The sequence below is a fragment of the Otolemur garnettii genome, unplaced genomic scaffold (genome assembly GCF_000181295.1).
Source record: "Otolemur garnettii isolate 467f Iridium unplaced genomic scaffold, OtoGar3 scaffold00002, whole genome shotgun sequence".
Taxonomy (NCBI): Eukaryota; Metazoa; Chordata; class Mammalia; order Primates; family Galagidae; genus Otolemur; species Otolemur garnettii.
In genome coordinates, this window is record NW_003852397.1 from 28,308,745 (window position 1) to 28,326,065 (window position 17,321).

The following is a 17,321-nucleotide window of genomic DNA, read 5'->3' on the forward strand; positions in this document are numbered from 1 at the left end:
CATTTTTTGGTTGCAGCCATCATTGTTGTTTGGCGGGCCCGGGCTGGGGATTCGAACCCGCCACCTTAGGTGTATGTGGCTGGCGCCTTAGCTGATTGAGCCACAGGCGCCGAGCCTACACTTGTATTTTCTAACATGGCCATCCAAAAGAAAGTTCAGATGTGTGGTAGATAATTTGAAACTAATTTCAGAGCTCTAACTCAAGCTTTACTCAGATCAAATTTTCCTCTTCCCTTTTCTTTTCTTTTCTTTTCTTTTTTGAGACAGAGCCTCAAGCTGTCCCCCCTGGGTAGACTGCCGAGGCTTCACTGCTCACAGCAACCTCCAACTCCTGGGCTTAAGCGAGTCTCCTGCCTCTGCCTCCCAAGTAGCTGGGACCACAGGCGCCCCCACAACGCCCAGCTATTTTTTGGTTGCAGCCATTATTGTTGTTTGTCGGGTCTGGGCTGGATTTGAACCTGCCACCTTAGGTGTATGTGGCTGGCGCCTTAGCCGCTTAAGCCACAGGCGCCGAGCCCCCTTTTCTTTTCTTTTCTTTTTTTTTAAGGTTTTTACTTTGGTATCTGCCAGGTTCCACATCTTTGGAAAACATATTTATTGGAGTAGTGTTTCATGTCAGCATGAAAGTGACAGGCAGATCCTCAGATGTCCTTGAATGGCTCCAGGCAGGTGTCTGTGGCTAGCTTGAGAATCAGAGCCCGGAGGGCAGAGTGGGCCCTTTGCTTCTGAGCTGGGCCTCCTTGCCTCCCTGAACGCTGGGTTTCCTCTCCCCACTGGCCCTGCCCTTGACATTGTGATGAGGACTGAGGAGCAGAACGCGATGTAGCACCTTGCATGTCATGAGCCGTTGATGAAGGGAAGCTGCTGTTAGAACTTTGTTCAAACTCAGCCAGTGATTTGGAGTCTCTGCTAAAGAAACCATTGAAAAAATGGAAATAAACATCTCCAGGCACACTGGACAATCATGGACACAATAGGCTGCCTATTTTGTCTCAAGTTTCCTTTTCTAAACCTGCTGTAGGAATTTTCCAGATACCACCAAGAACAAAAACAGCCTCAGAGCTTAAGCATTAAGATCCCTAGCAACTGTGTGATGCTAACTTTTATTAACAAATCAAAAGCTATATTGACTGTCTTTCCCAATGCCGTTGTGCACAGCCTCACTCTGCAAACCCGATTTTGAGTTCCTTGTGTGTAGAGCATCTTGTAGATGTATTGCCTCTTATGTTCTTTTGTCATGCGCTTTGGCACACTGATGAGTTGTCACCTCTTCTTTTTTAACTGTCATCTCACAGGAGAGAATAATTGAGCGCTTGAAAGAACAGCGTGAGAGAGATGATAGGGAAAGACTAGAAGAGATAGAATCCTTCCGAAAAGAGAACAAAGACCTGAAAGAGAAGGTCAACGCTTTGCAAGCTGAACTCACTGAGAAAGAGGTGAGTCTGGAAAAACAGATGAACCACATTGATAGTCCTCATAGCCCTACACTGATCGCAGCTGCAAGAGACTAGAGATTTAGTTGGAGGGATTGTGTGAAGGCTTGGGATTTGGTAATCTTTCTTTTACAAACTGCCCAAGTTGAAAAGACACTATTTCCTGTAATGGCCTTCATCAGGAAATGCCCACTGCATATCTTCTCTGCTCTGCTATCCAGGTACCATCTAGCCCTTTGGAACATTTATGTCTTACCACATTTGCTTAGCTTACAGCAGTGGTGCTCAGCCTTCCTAATGCCGCGGCCCTTTAATACAGTTCCTGTGGGTCGCAACCCACAGGTTCAGAACTGCTGGCTTAGAGGATTCTATATTTTTTCAAAGTCCCATGATCCTTTGCTTGAGATAACAACAGCAAAGAAAATAATAATCGCAATAACTCCACTTTACTGAGGATCTGTTATATGCTAATCCTTGTGTTGGGTCTTTCCACTCACCTGTGCTTCCCAAAGGGTCACCCCGTACCCTCAGGTTAGGAAATGTGATGCCATGTTAGACACAAAGGCAGAGGTTACATGGGGCTGCTGTTCTGGAATCTTACTTTACATTACAGTAAATAAAATAAACATGGGTACAGAATATGAATGTCACCTGTATTTTTAATATAAAGTAGAATACTTTAAACAATTTTTTTTTTTTTGCTTGGGGGTTATGGAGAGGATGCTTTGGGCTATATAACCCTGATACTCCAAGGGATACCTCTAACACTATCAGTTTTCTTGGGGATACTTTGGTGGATAAGGTGAGAAGCAGCAACATGCGTTACCTTTTCCAGTCTCCACAACTCTGAGGTGTGTCACTGTCACTGCAGCTGGCCCCTTCACATTAATTTTGTTTGTAGGAAATGCCCCTTTCTTTTAGGACCTACAGGCCCTTTTACCCTGCTGGATTGTACTGCTGTACAGTGATCTATTTCTAGTTCCATGCTGTCACCTCACCCTTTGGGTATTGGTACTCCCATACAAATTAAAGTCTTGTTCAAATTAGGAATCCACATTTCACATAGTATATCAAATCAGTACACTTTACCCCATAAATGCATCAATGTACACAGTTATGATTTAATAAAACAAAACAAAACAAACAAACAAAAATTAGGAATCCAGATGAAGAAGGTAAAGGGTTGATGAGTAAGAAGAGCTTTGAGAATACCTAGAAGCAAAACCTGTAACTTTTCTATTTTTAGTAGAGACTAGGGTCTCACTTTTGCTCAGGCTGGTCTTGAACTCCTGAGCTCAGGCAGTCCACCCTTCTCAGCTTCCCTGAGTGCTGGGATTATAGGCATGACCCCCCCATACTGGCCTGCCTACTAATTTTTTAGAGAGGAAATTATTTCTTTAATATGGAAATAAAGAATTTAAGTCTTCTTCCTACTCTAATTCTGACTTGGAAGACCTTGGTTTGCACCTTAAAACCAATGCATATACTTCTAATTAAAAGATAACTTGATGACATGGTAGATATAAGCTTTAAATGAAAATAGTTTTGTAAGCAATGCTAATATTATACACATTTCAGATAGGCATTTAAAGAAATATTTGTTGTTCCTGTGTACCGTACCTGGGCTGGGTGTTGTCAGTCAGGATTCTACTAGAAAAACAGAACCATGTTAAAAAGTCCAATCAGGTTAAGACATTTATTGTAAGGAATTGGTTTCATAAGTCATGGAGGTGAGGCAAGTCTGGAATTCATAGGGTCAGTGATCAAGAAGGGCCAACTGGCAGAAATTCTCAGACAGCAGCTAATGCTGCAACCCACAGGTGGGATTTTTTCTATCTCAGAGAAACCTGAGTTACGCTCATCAGGCCTTTTGATGGATAGACTCAGGGCCACCCAGAGTACCCTGCATAATCTCCTCAAAGTCAACTGATTGTAAATGTTAGTGGTGTCCACAAAATGTCTTCATAGCAACACTTAGGTTCATAACTGGGGACTATAGCCCAGCCCAATTAACTGAAACTGGCCATCACATGTAGCATTTAAAATGTATAAAGAAGAACAATATATTGTTGCTGGCGGAGCTTGTAATTTAGTTGAAGTGATTGTATGTCTTCACCATGACAAAATAATTGGATTACAGGGTTCTTTATCATTTCTGTGGAGGGTAAAGAGCATTGTAATTCGAATTGTAGACCTGGGTTTGAGACCTGTGTTAATAGGTAAGCGACCTTTGACAAGACACTCAGCTAATGTGAGCCTCAATTTCTCGATCTGAAAAATGAGAATGGCTAACGTGTTCCTCAGAAGATTATTAGGAGCACTTTGCAGGGTGATGGGTGACCTTCATCGTCAAGGTCATTTCAGCGCCCATGAAGTGGCCCAGCATAAATTATTAGGCAACTTCACTTACTGAGAAACCACATATGTTTAGTATCTTCCTAGGTGTGGTAATGAATAACAAGGAAATGCACAGAGCCTGAATTTGCAGTAAAAACACACATTTTAGTCACATAAACATTACTGATCATTTTAAATTTGGTGATGAACGTTGCCCTTGTAGTAAAGTCATGTTCAGTGATATATGCAAGTATTTATTTCTTTAGTTGTTGGAACTTAGACTTTTCCCAGGGAAGATATTGGTTTCTGGAAATAGTTTAGGTGACTCTAAGTCTGAGTTGGGGAGATTCTTTGCATCTGTTGAACCTAGATGACAAAGGACTAGGCTATAAAGTTCATCTTACTCTAAATTTCAAAATAATTTTATGTTTGATTCTCCAGAAGTTGTTTGAAAAGACACTGGTCGTTTTTTTGTGTGTTAAACCTATGGGATTTGATAACAATTTCATAGGATGCTTTTATTATATTTGAGTTTCCCTTTGTGGTAGGGGGAGGAGAAAGCATTAAAGTCAGTAACTTCTTTCTTATTTGTCTCAGGATCTGCATGGGCTGACAGCAATAAATGTGGACGGAAGGTTCAAGTTGTCTGTTTTGCTATGACATGTAAAGACCACCTCGGGACTTAACATCGTTAGCGTGATTTGAGACATGAAACATGCATTTACTGACCACACCGTTTGGTCACATTTGATTCTATTGCAATTAGATCCTGCTCAGTTCTGTAAGCTGGCCAACTTTAATTTCCTGGCCGGAGCAGACTATTGTTACCTTAGTAAGACTATATTTATCCTTTCTGTCTCCTGCACATTTATTGCTGTGTATACAATCAATGTATTCAAGTTGAAGAACCTTGCGAGTAGAACTTGCAGTGTTTCACTCACTAGCGTTCTTTCTCTTTCAGTCTAGTTTAATTGACCTCAAAGAACATGCATCTTCATTAGCCTCTGCAGGGCTGAAAAGGGACTCCAAGTTAAAATCTCTAGAAATAGCCATCGAACAAAAGAAAGAGGAATGTAGCAAATTGGAAGCCCAGTTAAAAAAGGTAAGTGAAGTCTAAGCAAAAACATGCCTCTTTTAAGATGAATTTACAAAATGGGAAAGGAAGAGAAAATTTTCAAAGGAAACAAACCCCTTATCTTTTGCTGTCTGCTGATAAAAGAATTAATTAAACACTCTTAACTTTACTGCTAAGAAGTCTGCATTGCATCTGTCTGTGAACCAGAAAAATTACCTCAGGTTTCCTGTCTAGAGAAAGCTTGAAAAATAGATGAAAATAGTAGCAGAAGTGAAAAGTATTATAAAAACCAGCCGTTACTCTCTGGGCAAATCTCAACTATCAAAAAAGAGAAAGAAAAAAATGTTTGCGACAAACCAAAGACTCCAGGGGTCACCCCATCATATGTTGATAAACTTATACTGCTTTCAAAAGAGGGTCAATTTTTATATTAGAACTTTGTGAAACTTTTCCTGACATCATTACATTTTTGGAAGTTGACCAAAATGGTCAAGTCCCTGCCTAATCTGTAGGATGGCTATTTACACTTGACCAAAAATGGCCTTAATGTCTACAAAGCTTGTTGGGTATAGAAGGCTTTGGCAAAGAAAGCAAGACCTTTACATGGCCGCATGGACATGTTTCCTCTGACCTGGACATTTTTGTGGAGCGCATTTCCAGTCACGCCTCATGCCTTTGACTTTCCCCCGTGTTGTTTGGTCCGTCTGCACTCATTGTTCACCTAAAACTCATCACGTTATGAGTTTAAGCATTTTGTTTCCCTGCGACAACTTATAAACTAATTCAAAAAGGGGGATCAGAATATAAACAATCAAATAAAGCATATAATAAAATTCAACTATGTGCAATTCATAGCACACTGGAATGGGGATTTGTTAGCTAAAGGTATGAAAATACATGACGTGGACAGTCAAGGATGTTAGGGAATTACGTGCCTGTGGAAGAATTTATTCTGGACATCTTACAATTTAATATACTATTTGTATGATGCAGTATTGAACTGAAATGTGGCTACTGTGCTCAGCTTATAGGAACTTTTAGGAAATTCTCACGAGCAATTTCACACTGAGAAAGTATACTTACTAACACAGCAAAACTTAAATGTACAGTCAGATTCTTTAGTAACAAAACAGCAAGAAAATCTCTGATTCTTAATTCACTCAACATTTCACTTAATTCAAGTAATTAAACAGAAATCTTGAACAATCAATGAAAGAATTTAGAATTGCCCATCAAAAGGTATTTCCCTGGAGATCGACTTGCTGTTTATGCTTTGGATGTGTTACACACATTCATGACTTATGTCAATGTGCTCTACAATGTTGTACGTGCATATGTATGTCAAGAAATAAACCTACGAAAGATTCTTGTTTATTTAGTAAAACGGTTTTGTCATCATAAGGCAGGCTCCAAGATAATTCTGTAAAAGACAGAAATTCAGTGGGTCCTTCTGGAGGTCACATGTACTATCTTACCTTGGTCACAGTGTGCTGACCCTGGGATAAGGAGGAGCTCAAGTAGGCCCTCTATTCACTCGAATGAGCTGTTAAGGCCATCGGATACCCGTTTATTATTTCTGCAGACACATGTCCAACACCCTCCTTTTCAGTGTAAGTCATCTATAGAACTTAAAATCCTCTAGTAATTAAAAGGAAGAGTTCACATGTTGGTGCTTATAGTTTCCATGTACATTACTTGACTAGTTTAATAAATCAACATCCGTGCAATTCAATATAGTTTCTTTCAACATAGCTGTGGTTTGCCCAAGAGATCACTTAGAGTATGTGGTTTCCTTCGACTCTTAGGTAGACAGCATGTACTGAAATTCACATACCAAATCCTGTAAACATTTTAGCTTTATTCCTGACAGCTTTTAACAGTCTACCAGCTAACCAGAATTAAATTAAACATGGTTGTCTTGCTCTAAAGAACTTATTTAATTTATGAAAAAATAACTTATTTCTAGACACACACACACACATATATATGTATAAAATCTTTGCTTATACTGTCTCCGAAATGCATAGTACAGTGAGTTTAAATAAGGTAATGATAATTCAAATATTTGTATGCCTAACCTGCAGATGGTATTTTATTATATTTGGCTCTCTGGCATTAGCTAAACTCAAAAGTTTAAAATATTTTTTCAGTAGCCTTTAATTTCTGCTAATAAATAGTTCCATAAAAACCTCAAATGCCCATCACCTTAAAAAGAATTGAGATCTACATGAAATATTTGAAAATATAAGCCAACAGTATGTGAATATACATATAAACACATCATTTACTCATGGAAAAATAAGCAGCTATAAAAGCTTAAGGAGTGTCTGGGCCGCTTTTTAAATAAAAGGGTATGTGACTTGTGAATAAAATATAAAGGTTTACTAAATGAAAGCTGAAAACATAATAGTTTTATTATGTCATAAATACACCATGAATTCCCAGTGGAATTTGGCTCAAGATTTGTGAGCGTCCAGGTATTTTTGTCATAAAATCTACACAACATTGTAGAAGTGTTGAGTTGAACAGAAACCTTGTCTGCTAGTGACGCTGAAATCCAAAGGGTGGTTTAAATTTATTTTTGTCTTGCAAACAATGCTGGACATTGGCAAAGTCAGTTTTTACATAAAAGTTTGTGGAGGACACTCACACACATCATTTTAACCCTTTATTACACTGTGTTAATTTGAGACATCTTCAAATACCTTGTGATAAAAAATAAGAGTAGAAAAAGAATTATCTCTTATGCATTGCATCCCACCTTTTAAGAAAAATAGTTCTTAAAATGTTCATGTAGGAGAAAATTCTCACTGATCTTAGTGAGGCAGATCAAATGATACTTGCCAAATTATGAGTGTGCTTTATGGTTAAACACATTCATCAGTCTTAAATAGATACCCAGTGGTTGAAAAGAACTTGGTTGTTGGGGATTATTTTGTCTTTCAAGAGGGGTTCCAAATGTAGAAGTAAGTTTATCCTGTATGACCATAAATCAAGGGCGAAGCAACAGCGATTCGAACTGTCATGATTTATGCTCTTTAGTAATTTATCAATTAGTATCATGCTCAAGGAGTGGGGTTTACAAACCCATGATAAAAATCATTTACCTCCCCTAAGTTGAAGGAATAAGAAATCCAGGCTCTTACTTAAAAAGTGTGTCTTAGCTTATAGCAAAAGAACAGTTGCTACAATATTTCACCTCTACACCTTGACATCAATTCCTAAATTCATGGTGTAGGTATTTAAGAAACATAACTTGGGAGTGCAATTTAAAACAATATACGTTTAAAGACACAAACATTAAATCTTCTGCACAAAATAGACAGGAGAGCGTTATATTACGTATCTTCTAAGGCATCTGGAACATATTAAGATATCTCTGAAATTTATATTTTTTATTAATTCCGAACTAACAGTAGAAACTGGTTATAGGCAATAGATGATACTGTATTTTGATTCCTTTGGATCTTCCTCCTGAGTTAAAGTTTTTCCTTCTCCCATTTAAGTTGATCCAATAATGTCTTGCTTACTGATAGTTTGCTGTTGCTAACCTGCTGTTTCCTAATCTGTATTTTTCTGAAGTTAGATTGAATAGAAAATTCAGGCTTGTGTTAATATAAAAGAAGAGCTATAAATTCAATGATAAGATTTAATTAATCTTTTATTATTACCATCTTTGAAGTTCAGGTAATAAATTGCAGGCTTGGCCAAAAGTACTTCTTCTGATTCATTGCTGGAGACCAGCACTTCATGTATCATCAAAAGTGGACAGCTTTCTTTATTTCATGGGTTATTTAACTTGAGAAAGAGAAAGTAACACAAACCTTAAATTTCTTATTCCAGCTATTCTTTTTTAGGAGCCAGAGTCAACATTTGTATTTCCCTAGAGCTTCTCACTTTCACTGTGGAATGTTTAGAAACTGAAATTTCTCCTTTTTAAATGACCAGTTCGTCTGTGCGAATGCACTAGATGTGTTGAGCTAATGCTGTTTTTCTGGATCTTTCCTTCTTTCCCTGTCTGTGCTTCAATGCCTCCCCAACTTTGCAATGTAGCAAGCTGAGCAGTTGTTCAATCAGATGTACAACCCAGTAAGTCATTTCTGAAAGTTGCCGCTGTAACATATCAAAGCATGAGGATCCACTGATCACATGTCACGGTGTGCCCTACTAAGGAGGTTCAGAAAATATTTATGAGTCTCTCTCCATTTCCATTCTGTCAAAAGAAATGATCTGTGCAAAGGCCACTGCCATTTCTTTTGAATGTGAAATTTAAAAATTAATAACTCAGGGAAATCTCACGAGCTCTGATATTACCTCTTTCTTAACTTCAGCTCTAAGGCTATTGAAAAACAGCAGTCAGCTGATGATCTCAGCTTATAGAATTCTTTCATAGGACTTTCAAACACAAGCCCATCTATGCCAGAACGGATAACAGCATTTGTAAAATAGTAGACAATTCAATGTATGTAGTATTCACAGGCTAAACGTTAAAATAAGTTTAGATTTAAAAATAGCACTATACTCTTTTGAGATTGGTAAATAGTAACATTATTGTGGGGGTTCTAAGAGTTAAAAACTTGCCATTTGGCCGAGGACAAACCATAATATAGTCTTCTAATAACAGATAGTAACAATCCTGATTATGGTTTAATAAAGTACCAAAAACCAGGTAACCAGTAAAAATATTTATAAAATGATCCAGATGCCACCACAAATTTTTTTATCCTAATGACATGGGTGCATTTATATGAAGCAGTTTGGTTTTTTTAACCTTATTGAAGAAGAAAGACTTTTTTTGTTTCAGCCACTCAAGTGGATTTCTGGGAAAAATATTTCATAAAGGTGGCTAGAATTTATCATTTGGCAGATGTGGTCTGTGCTATCATGATTTCTAAGTCCTACGATGGGAAAAAGGAATAGCATGGATAAAGCAAACAATTCAGCCAACAGTTTTTTATTTGTTAAGCCTTTGCCCCAGGATATGTACAGCTTGATATACAAGATGCTTGTGCACTCAAATAGTTTCAGACCTCACACTCCATTCTTTACAACAAATTCTATTTTAACAAACAGAATTGCTAAAGCCGGGCTGGAGCATCTTTGTTACTCTCCTTTTCCAATTCAGACTCTAGCAGAGTAGCAAAAAATTAATCAACCCAAGTTTCTTTTTCCCTTAGCATTTGAATGGAAGTCTTAATAAACAGGCTTAAGACTGGAGAGATAAAGACAGACAAGGAAGATTGGAATATCTTCTAGATCACCCCTGGGGGAGGAGGAATGAATCTTTTCTTCAGACTAGTTAGGGACAGGAAGAAAACCTGAGTATATGGAGAACAGATGATGAAAGATTTTTTTTTTCCTGCAGCAGCAAAAATTTATCAGGACTGTTAGAAGAGTTCACTATCCCTGTCAGGAGGGGTAGGACCAAAGAAATAACTCTGTTAATGTTTAGACCTTTTCCAGAAGTATTGATGGCAAGGTATCATCATTTTCTTCACTTGACCGCAGTGATAGGTCTCCAACACACACAGGCAAACTCTTCCATGTAAAAGTCTCTGACTTTTCTTCCCAAGGTAATGAAGCTAACCCACTGGTTTGGCGTCCTTGGGTATAGAGCCCAACACTCATTCTTTTAATTCCCTCCCTCTGTAAATATTCTCAGACACTACTTCCTTTGGGACCCACGGGGATGCAGCATGATAGATTTTCTATTCTTTAATAGTCTTTTTAAAAAAGTTACTATGTTTTTGTTAGTTGTAAAGATCATCTATGGTTACAGTAGAGAATTTGCAAAAGAATGGAAGGATATAGGAAAGAAAATTACAGGGCATCTTACTGCGCAGAGATAATCATTAGAACATTTTCTTTCTTACTCCTTCTTTGTTTCCTTCTCTCATTCTTTTTTTTTCTTTCTTTTTCTTATCTAATGTGGTATTTATTTTCATCAAACTGTGTCAAAGTATTATTCAGTTTATGTCCTATTTTCTTGCTTCATTAGAATTTTCCCATAGAATTTGCTCTTCTTCCAAAGTACTGTTTTATATACTAGTCTACCCTATTTACTCATTTCCCTCATGTTGGTTATTCCTTTATTTCATTTATTTTTACTACCTAAATAATACTCTAAAGCACATCTTTCTAAATCAATTTCCCAACATTGTTTGTTCATAGACTAAATTTCTGGGCCAATGATTATTTTAAAGATCCCAATAATTCCTACTGTGTTGTATTTCAGAGAAATTTCACTAAACATGCTTCTTCCAGTAGTCATTCAGTGTGGCCTTTCTGCCACACTTTGGCACATCAAGAATTGTCATTTCACATAACTTTGGAAAATGCTTAGGTAGAAATATTTTTCCATTTAAACTTTCCTTTCTTTAATTACTAGTGAAGTTGAGGTATTTTTTCTTCTGTAAGTTGTTTAAGTCATTTAAACACTTGCTTTTGAGTTTACTGTTTTGTTTACTGGTTTATATAAGTTATTTTCTGTGGCAGTTTTATTTAATTTAAAATTCTTTTATGTGGAGAGAGAATTATTTTGAAGTTCTTGACCTGTGTTTTTCTTTAGGCTTTCTTCATTGCTGTTATTCTTTGATGTATTTTCTGATTTCATTTACCTAGATTAAAAAATTTTCATGTTCCTTTTCCAATCAGATTAACCCCTTTATCTATCTTTAGTTTATTTTGATTCCTGGTGATAGATGAGATTCTACCTATCTTTTTTCTAAATTATCAACTAATTTTTCTAGCACTATTTATCAATTAATTCTCTCTTTATCCATTGATCTTGATACTATTTTATTGCATATTAAGTTCTCATATGGATGAATGTCTTAAGTTTCTGAGTGGCTATTGAGTTTTATCAATGTCCCTTGTTTTGGGGGTAAAAATTTTACTTATTGTGGCTTTAAAATATTTTTATATATCTAGTAAAATAAATTTCACCATAATACTTTCTGCTTTTCATTTTGTCTTGTTTTGTTTCAATGTTTTTAGCTTTAATTTTTCTGTCATTCTAAATGGATTTCAGTATCACCTTATCAATTAAAAAGCTCAATTGTTAGATTTTAATTTGAATTATATTCAGCCTATAAAATACCTTTATTTTTATTTATCTACTAATTTATTTTGAGACAGAGTCTTACTTTGTTGCCCTCAGTTGAGTATGGTAATGTCATAGCTCACAGCAATCTCAAATTCCTGGGTTCAAGCCATCCTCTTGCCTCAGCCTTCTGAGTAGCTGGGACTGTAGGGATCCTTCACAATACCCAGCTATTTTTAGAGATGGGTCTCACTCTTGCTCAGCTGGTCTGGAACTTCTGAGCTCAAGCGATCCACCTGCCTTGGCCTCCCAGAGTGCTATGATTACAGGCATCAGCCACCCCATATTTTTAGAATGATAAGTTTCTAATATTATTGCTTCCCAATAATTAATGTGATAGAACTTTTGTTTATTTCAGGTTTTTTTTTTACAGTAAAGTGTTGACATTATCCTATTTACAGGCTGTAGTTTTTCTTTCTAAAGGTAGTCTTAAAAATTTTCATATATATAATTTTTAGGTTGCTACTGTGAATGATGTATTTTTTTTCTTTTGTTTTCTATCCACATATTGGCACCTAGAAAATTTCTGTTATTCTTGTATGTTCATTTTGAATATGGCCACTCTACAAATTTTTTGTGAATTATAAAATAGTTGTTTGTTGTTAAATAAGATAATCTTATGGTCAGTTTTATATCAAATATTCTACACTACATCAGAGTACATAAGGATTAAGATTTGAAGTGCTCAGGCGAGTATTTTTTTCTCCGTAAAGTAGAAATAGACCTTTTACTTTTTGTCTTTCTTTGCTTTAGTGATTCCATTGTACTAAATGATACTCTGATGCCATTTCTTTGGAACTCAAAAATTTTACCTTTGTATCCTTATTATTTCTTATAATAATAAACTTTTTGCAGCTGAACTACCAGTCTCTACTGGAAAAGTTTTGTCTTATCAATTGCAAATACTCTGCCTATTGTCTTCGTTTGGGTTCTTTTTCTTAGTTCTTAATTCTAAACAAATAAGATGGTTTTTTCATCAGTCTCAAGTACCTTCTTTGCTGTGGCCCTAGTGTTACTGTGCCCCGAGGTGGGATCAGGAGTCTTTTATAATTTTTTAATAGATCTTCAGAACTTTTGGTCCCTCAATTTAATGCTTTGTTCCATAACCTAAGTGCTACAAGGCAGATAAATGACTTGGAAGCACAGGGGGCAGCCTCACAACCAGGGCACATTTGAGATTCCTCTGATGTCCCCACACATGGGAGTTCTTCTCTAGCGTGGTGGTTATTGTTTTGAAATCCCATCTCTCTGAACGGGTCTTTCTCAGGACCCACATTTTACATAAGAGTTTACAAAAAAACAAACCCTTCAGCATTTTTCCATTCCAGAAGGGACAATAATCTTATTTATGTTAATGAGGTCTTCTGATTTGTATGTCATTCTAATATAGGACTGTGTGATCCCAGGAATATGGAGAGCCACATTACAAATGCTTTCCCAACCAGTGTTCGGATATAGCGCTTTCTTTCACAAGATTTTTTTAACCTATTTTTGAAAATTATTTGAATCACTCTTAGACCAGTAACCTTCAGCACAGTGTAAAATTACAATTATTTCAGAGATTTAGTTCAGAGCATACACATAGCATGTACAAACACATGAACGTACACAAACACACCCCCCTACCATTGATCCACAATTTCAATGTCTAACAAAATGAAGTAATATATGAAATAGCACTTAACATTTAAAGTTCTATGTTTTGTTTCAGGATATCCAGATAATTACTAAGTTTTCTACATTGCTAATTTTAAGAAATTCCGTAGTTAAAATTTCATTATCTTAATAGTTACATTTTTGTTTGAGGAGTCTTTAAAGTTATTAAGGATACAATTGATTCTTTTTATTTTTATGTGTGTTACATGAGAAAAATTATTTTCAATATTTGTTTACTTTTTTATATATCCTATTTGTTCTATCTCTAGAAAAATTTTCTTTTTGGTATAATTGTTTGAATGTGCAACTTGTAAATGTTAGGAATGTAATTAGCCCAAATTATGAAAGAAAAATTATCTTTGAAACTTGGGAAGTGTAAAATTTTAAGATACATTATTACTAGTTTACATTTGCATTATTCCGATTCAATTCAGCCTGGTATTAATTCATGAGATTTAAAATGAAACATCTAATTTGTTGTAGTTCCATGATCACTCTTAAAAACTTTATTTGAAAAAGTAGTATTTTTTTGATAACTCAGAATTATGAGAAGATTGGAACTTCTTTTAGAATACAGAAATCAAATATAATGTTTAAAATGGTTTATATCTCTGTTGTTAAGATATGAAAGGAACAGTAAAGCGCTGTCAGGGGACATTAAACCACCAAAGTGCCACAATCAAGAATCATATTTTTACAGTGCATAATTTAGCACATTATTACTAAAACCCAGAAGCAGCAGGAAAGAAAAGCTGTCAGATTCATTAGTTAACATTCTGCTTATACTTATGGTCATGACTAAATATTTGTTTGTTTTCAGGGAAATGGTTTTTTTTTTGAGACCAAGTCTCAAGCTGTTGCCCTGGGTAGTGTGCCGTATCATAGCTCATAGTAACCTCAAACTCTTGGGCTCAAGCGATTCTTGCCTCAGTAGAGACAGGGTCTCGCTTTTGCTCAGACTGGTCTTGAACTAATGAGCTCAAACAATCCACCTGCCTCGGCCTCCCAGAGTGCTAGGATTACAGGCATGAGTCACTGGAAATGATTTTTTATTAAAATCATTAAGACTCATTTCAAACAGAGAGTGTCACATAGTATTATAATTGAAGATTTCTCTGCCTTGTTTCACAGCAGATTTCTGGACCAAAGTTAATGCTTTCCTTTCTAGGCATCTGAACGATAAACTAGTATTTTATTGACAATAATCAATGACCAACCTTCATAGGATTAAGTGTGAATGAACTTGTGACATATGATTTTGATACTTGTAACCCCCCTACTTTGGCTTTAGCTACATTTTCTTCTTAACTTTGGTTTAGATACTATATTAATCTGAAGTTTTGCCTTATTTCCCAAAATCGTTCTAAATTCTTTCATTGAAATAGCTGCCAGGAATTGCAATGTATGGCTCATCCCAAGTCATGACCAGATCCCTCTTTGTGCTTGATCCAGCATTTCAAAATCAGTTCACATCAAAATGCTGAGGCTTGCCCACATCAGTGAAGCACCAAACTTTGTTTTGATTATTCCCATTTGTGGGGAAATTTCCTTACATATGGAAATATAAGAAACATAATTGGGAGTCCCTCAAAACTTATTGATCTAATATGTAATACAGACATTTCTGAAATGTCCTTGTTCCAATTTTCTATGTTTCTACAAGGGACTTGAGAGTTACTCTAAATGTTTCAAGAACCATTTTTAGGCAGAACCAGATAGCTGGATTTGCCTTTAAACAGACCTCTTTAATTAGCAAAATTAAACCTCTATACATTGAGAAAAGAATGCTTATTGATATTCCTATTGATGATCCTTTGGAGGATGACCTTGCAAGGTACAATGTTCTTGGGCTATATTTTTTTTTTTTTTTTTTTTTTTGAGACAGAGCCTCAAGCTGTCCCCTGGGTAGAGTGCCATGGCATTACAGCTCACAGCAACCTCCAACTCCTGGGCTCCAGCGAGTCTCCTGCCTCCGCCTCCCAAGTAGCTGGGACCACAGGCGCCCGCCACAACGCCCGGCTATTTTTTGGTTGCAGCTGTCATTGTTGTTTGGCGGGTCCGGGCTGGGGATTCGAACCCGCCACCTTAGGTGTACGTGGCTGGCGCCTTAGCCGGTTGAGCTATAGGCGCCGAGCCTTCTTGGGCTATATTAATGATATACAAGTTTTGAAACCATTAAAAGAAAATCCATGTCAATCTGTATTTTCAGGAGTTAGATTCCTGACTAATGAAGATGGGAATAGAGTTGCTGTGCCTTAAAAGAGTAGAATAGATGAGCACTGCCCAATAGAGTCTTAAGGGTAAATAATTACTATACATTTTCAACTTACATCTTGAATGGGTCAGAATGGCTTGGTAGAAATTTATCGTAGTAATGATTTATTCAAAAAAACTATTATTTTTTTCTATAGTGTTAAAAGTAGTTTAGGCCCATGTCTGTTACCTACTTTTGGTCTCCACCAGGAGCAGCCAGTCCAGATCCACGCTCATAGTACAGTGGTTACCCAGGCTGGTGGGTTTGAACCCAGCCCGGGCCATCTAAACAACAATGACAACTGCAACAAAAATTAGCTGGGCGTTGTGACAGCCTCCTGTAGTCTCAGCTACATGGGAAGCTGAAGCAAGAGAATTGCTTAAGCCCAAGAGTTTGAGGTTGCCATGAGCTGTGATATCATAGCACTCTACTGAGGGTGACATAGTAAAACTCTGTCTCAAAAACATAAAATAAAATAAAAAAATAAAGTAGCATGTTTTAGGTTTGGCGCCTGTAGCTCAGCAGTTAGAGTGTCAGCCACATACATCGGGGCAGGAGGGTTCAAACTCGGCCCTCGCCAGCTAAACAACAATGATAACTGCAACAAAAAAATAGCTGGGTGTTGTGGCAGGTGCCTGTAGTCCCAGCTACTTGGAAGACTGAGGCAAGAGAATTGCTTAAGTCCAAGAGTTGGAGGTTGCTGTGAGTTGTGACGCTGCAGTATTCCACTGAGGGTGACATACTGAGACTCTGTCTCCAAAAAAATAAACATTCATGTTATAATTTGAAAAGGCAAGAGTATTGGCTAAATACAGATAATATGCTTCCTTCACTCTCATTGTTTAGAGGAGGCTTTGGCCTCATAATTTTGAAGGAAACATTGGCTCGATTTCCTTCTGTATTTTATTTAGTATCACCCTATGTCTGTAGAGCATAATATAACACACTATGCTCTAATGGTTAACAATTTCATCTTATCGTCTGACAACTTGTGATTCATGCTGAATAGAGCTGGTTATCCATAATGTCTTCATAAATATTATGGAGGCTTTTGCCTGTAATATCCTAGGATGGGCTGGGAAGTCACCAGCCTTCCTAATCACATGAAATGCTCTTGTTCACATCTTCCTATGGAGCCCAGCGATGATCCATGATCCAAGAAGCAGCTGTTTCACTCCCATCTCTATGTAACTTCCTCTCATAGGTTTTGCTTGACTTATAATTTTAAAAAATAATATCTATTTATACCCTGAATAGCCTTTCCAGGAATTCTGGCACCAAGATTGGAGGGGTTCAACATAAATTCTTTCACCTAGAAATCAGTAGATATTGTTACAGTGATAAAGATATTTAAGTCACAGGTATTTCTGAGGCTGCTTATTTATATTAATGGAAGGCCATTAACATATATCTAACATACATCTGGCCAGCTGGAAATTTGGCTATGCTCTTAATTTTTAAAAT

At 36.8% G+C, this 17,321-nt stretch overlaps 1 protein-coding gene across 1 annotated transcript in view; it reads left to right on the plus strand.

Moving 5' to 3' along the window:
- ERC2 (ELKS/RAB6-interacting/CAST family member 2) overlaps positions 1 to 17,321 on the plus strand; it is a 976,082-nt gene that overhangs the window by 482,520 nt on the left and 476,241 nt on the right. Inside the window, exons 9-10 of the mRNA XM_012805132.1 lie at positions 1,296 to 1,436; positions 4,732 to 4,872. Of these exons, the coding sequence (XP_012660586.1) occupies positions 1,296 to 1,436; positions 4,732 to 4,872 (282 nt within the window). The remainder of the gene's footprint in view (positions 1 to 1,295; positions 1,437 to 4,731; positions 4,873 to 17,321) is intronic.